The sequence below is a fragment of the Podarcis bocagei genome, assembly GCF_964188305.1.
Source record: "Podarcis bocagei genome assembly, chromosome: 13".
Taxonomy (NCBI): domain Eukaryota; kingdom Metazoa; phylum Chordata; class Lepidosauria; order Squamata; family Lacertidae; genus Podarcis; species Podarcis bocagei.
In genome coordinates this window covers 44,792,657-44,796,949 of record NC_138138.1, presented here as the reverse complement: position 1 = coordinate 44,796,949, position 4,293 = coordinate 44,792,657, and the positions used below count along the sequence as shown (strand labels likewise).

Sequence of the window (4,293 nt, the reverse complement as noted above, 5' to 3'; positions counted from 1 at the left end):
TGAAGCAGCATTTGTTTATTTTATTTGCTTAGCAAGAATTATACACCACTTCATCGAAAATTTTAAAAAATCACAAATTCCTATGTAGCTTACATACAATGATATAAAATATTCCTTAAAAACAGCAATAGAAATGGATTTCAAAAAGCAGTAGGCCTGGTAAAATTACCAAAACATATATGGTGTTGTAATTAATAATTGCAACAGTTTGGAGATGATCCGTCTGGCTTTCTGAGAGACTGTTCAAATCATCACAAATCATTGCAAATTGATTTGAGGCAACCTGATCTTCTCTCTAGTGATTTGTAATTTGCTTCAACTGGATCCAGACAGAGCACAAATCACCCCAAATTGGCCAAATCAGGATTTAGCTGAATCTGGTGCACTGCCCTAGTGGTGTGTGTGTGTGTGTGTGTGTGCATGCATGTCGTGGAATTGTGTGGGCAAATGAAATACAGATTGTGTATTTGAAACAAAGACTGTTACAAACTTAAATGTATGTGAAATCATGAAGAGTGACCATCCACAAAGTAGTATTGATACCAACCCCCAAATCCTGGCATTGGTAGCTAATTAATACCTATAGTGGGAGATTTCAATACATATATAACTACACCCATTATCTCGATTCAGGCCGTTGAACTAATGGACACCTGCCCCACCCAATGCATATCATATAAACAAGGCAACATAACTGTTCATGCATCTGATAGACTCTAGTCTGCAAAGGTTTATGCTATCATGATTAGAGAATAGAGAACCAAGAAAAGAGAGAATATAGAGAACATAGAGACTATAACCACTTTGAGAATGAACAAATTAAAATACAGAGAACAGAGATAGACATATACTAATATCAAACTTAGGTGCTGAGCTATGTTGGCTTAATACTTTTCCTAATAAAGGTGGAGAGTAGAGCTAGCAGCAGTATCAGTCCCTGCTGCTTTTTCCTTGAATTTCCAGGGGAAAGGGCTCAGGAAAACATTCTCCCTTCCCCTAATACTTTGGTGGCTGGCTACCTTCCAAAAAGGCTTTGTCGGAAATGTGCGCTTGAGATCCCAGATCCCCCTGCCTTGCTTTTTCCTCATTAACTGTATGTGACTGAAGGTCATTTCTCCCTACTTCATCACCCTGGTCAGCACACACAAAACCAGACTGGGGAAAATAAATAAATACCACCATCCCCTTAGAAGAAACCTCAGTTTCCAGCACCAACAAATGTTTGCCTGCTTGTCAGCAACTGTCATGGTGCCAAGCACAGAATGAAGTGACCATACACATTGCATTTTATGTTCTGCAGAGGGAACCCAAAACCCTTCCCCAAACCTCTGGCCGACACACATAGATCATACTGAAAAAGTGGGAGACGTTTCATCAATTCCCTCCCCACCTGCACCCCAACCCCCATCTTTGGTTGCCACTAGATGTTTGGTAAGGATTAACCCTGTTCATCTCAGTTATGTGGGACTGATAAAACCTAAAGCATAAGGATTGCGCAGGACTATTTTGTAAGGAAAAGAGGATGAAGAATAAGTGTGAATCTTTCCTCTGCAAAGCGGTCTGTGCTGTAGGGATGGGGGAGAAATTCAGTTTGCATTGGATTTGAATGCAAAGCTAGCCTAATCCATGTTTTCCAAAATAATATGCAAACCAAAACACAGCTCAGTTTTGAAATTCACACTTTTTGAGGACTGTTCTTCAAAATAGCTGCCCCTATGCTTAAGGATTTATAAGGCAAAAGCCACACAATAATGAGGAGTCCGGTGTGAACTACTGGTGTGAATGTTCCCTTATTAAGCCAGTGTGCTGTACTGGTTAGAGTATCAGACCAGGACCTGGCAGACCAGGGTTCAAATCCCCAATCAGCCATGAAGCACACAGCCTCTCAGCCTAACCTACCGCACAGGGTCGTTGTGAGGATAACACAAGGAAGGGGAGAGCCAAATATGCAACACTGAGCTCCTTGGAGGAGAGGTGAGACACAAATTCAATTAAAAAATAAATAAACCACCACCACCACCAGTCATGGTGCTATTTCAAGTCTTTGATGTCCACAGTTCAAGTATCTCCAATTTAAGGATAGGACTTTGTAAGCAGCAGTAGCTGGTGCTCACTGGAACTGGTAGGACAGAAGGCAGGGAGGCTAAGGGTAAGTTGACTCAGAGGCAATGATTGGCTGAGGCAGAGCCAACTAATTCTAGTTTTACTCCCATCCTCATCCTTGTAGTGATCTACAAGGGCAGCACTGAGACTAAGGAGGATGTAGCTTCTAGGAACGGTCAGTCCCTGTAGGCTGGTTGCAAGTGAGCAAGTGGGGGCTGGCTGACAGCAGACTGTGGCTGGCCTCCACTGTTGATAAGTCTTCTCCCTGAGAACCTGTCATGGCTATGCTGGGGCTGTTGGTGGCCAAGCTGAATCCCAAATGGGTTTGTGATGCTCAAGTCAGTTGCTTGAGTCGGGGAACAGAACCATTGCTCTGTGCACCTGGCAAGAACACAAGGCCAGGCTCCCAGAATCCTCCTGGAATTTATACTGACCCTGGCCAATCCGCAGGCCAACGTTTGCCCAACAACCTCCACATGGCATGCTTGATTTCCTTGTTCCTCAGTGTGTAGATCATGGGGTTCAGCAAGGGAAAGACCGTGCTGTGGAAAATAGCCACCAGCTTGTCCAGAGGGGAGTCCTGGAATGGGCGGCAGTACATGAAGATGGCAGGGCCAAACATGACAACCACGATGATGATGTGGGTGATGCAGGTGGATGCAGCTTTGCTCTTCCCTTCGGTGGAGCCCATCCTCACCTTGAAGAGCAGGACCACGTAGGAGATGATGAGGAGGGTGAAACTGATGAGAGCTGAAAGGCCACTGTTGATGAACATAAAGAACTCCAAATCATAGGTGTTGGTGCAAGCCAATTTGACAATCTGGGTGATGTCGCAGAAGAAATTGTCCAGCTTGTTGGGGCCACAGAAGGGGAGTGGGATGATGAGAGCCACCTGGATGATGGAGTGAACAAACCCTAAGCACCAGAATACCACTACCATGGCCCCACAGATCGGAATGCTCACCAGGCTGGCATAATGCAAAGGGTGGCAAATGGCCACATAGCGGTCAATGGCCATGCCGAGGAGGAGGAAGACCTCGGTTCCCCCCAGCCAGTGGAGAAAGAAGAGCTGGGCCATGCAGCCCCTGTAGGAGATTGTATTGCTGTTGTAGAAGAAGTCAGAGAGCATCTTGGGAGGGGTGACGGAACAGTAGCAGATATCCAGGAATGCCAGGTTGGCCAAGAAGAAATACATGGGTGAGCTCAGTCGTGGGTCACTCTGGATAGTCACAATGATAAGGATATTTCCGGGCAGGATCAGAGAGTAGAATAGAAGGAAGAGGAAGAAGAGGAAGAGCTGTGCCTCTCGTGCCTGTGAGAGTCCCAGCAGCACAAACTCTGTCACCATGGACTGGTTCCCATGTTCCATATTGCAGCTTCCACCTGCTGCAACCAAGAGTTGGGATGGGGGAATACAAGGAGTAAATATGAGCAACATCAGAGTGAATCTTGCCATTTTTAAAAGGCACTAATTATCCACTTTCTTGGTTTTTTAAAAACAAAAAACAGGGGAAAGGTCAGTGGCACTCCAGTACATTTCTGAGCACAATTTGAAGTGCTTGTGGTGACCTTTAAAGCCCTAAATGGTCTTGGCCCTGTATACCTGAAGGAGCGTCTCCACCCCCATTGTTCAGCCCGGACACTGAGGTCCACTTCCAAGGGCTTTCTGGTGGTTCTCTCACTGAGAGAAGTAAAGTTACAGGGAACCAGGCAGAGGGCCTTCTTGGCAGTGGCACCCTCCAACAGATGACAAGGAGATAAAGCACTACACAACTTTCTGAAGACATTGGAAGGCAGCCCTGTATAGGAAAGTTTTTAATGTTTGATGCTTTGCTGTGTTTTTATGTTTTATGTTGGAAGCTGCCCAGAGTGGCAGCTTAAGTTTTTTGAAACACTATGACTTTCGGCCAACCATTTCTCTGGTTGGTGGTTCAGAATGGTCAGCTGATTATCTCTGTGGGAAATATACCAAAATGCATTATATTGGGGGAAATTCCTTCAAAAATGTGTATGTTTTTCAAAACTACATGCAAAAAATGTGTTTATTAGGAGAAATTTGCACTGAAAAGCTGACAAATTTTCATGAGGATTTTATTTTTTAAATGTGTGAATTGCTGCGGAAATATGGAGAACAGAATTTGTATTGGAAAAATGAGAAACCAAAATTAACAGATTCCTCCATATCTACGG

The 4,293-nt window shown here is 44.5% G+C and overlaps 1 protein-coding gene across 1 annotated transcript; it reads right to left on the bottom strand.

Moving 5' to 3' along the window:
• Positions 1-2,269: 2,269 nt before the first annotated feature.
• On the bottom strand, positions 2,270-3,529 carry LOC308570732 (olfactory receptor 4N5-like; the record flags this gene model as incomplete). Its single annotated transcript, XM_081165648.1, has 2 exons — positions 2,538-3,529; positions 2,270-2,411 (listed from the first exon to the last, which is right to left on the bottom strand). The coding sequence occupies exons 1-2, from the start codon at positions 3,470-3,472 to the stop codon at positions 2,270-2,272; spliced, it is 1,077 nt and encodes a 358-aa protein (XP_081021774.1). The 5' UTR covers positions 3,473-3,529.
• Between the last annotated feature and the right edge of the window lie 764 nt (positions 3,530-4,293).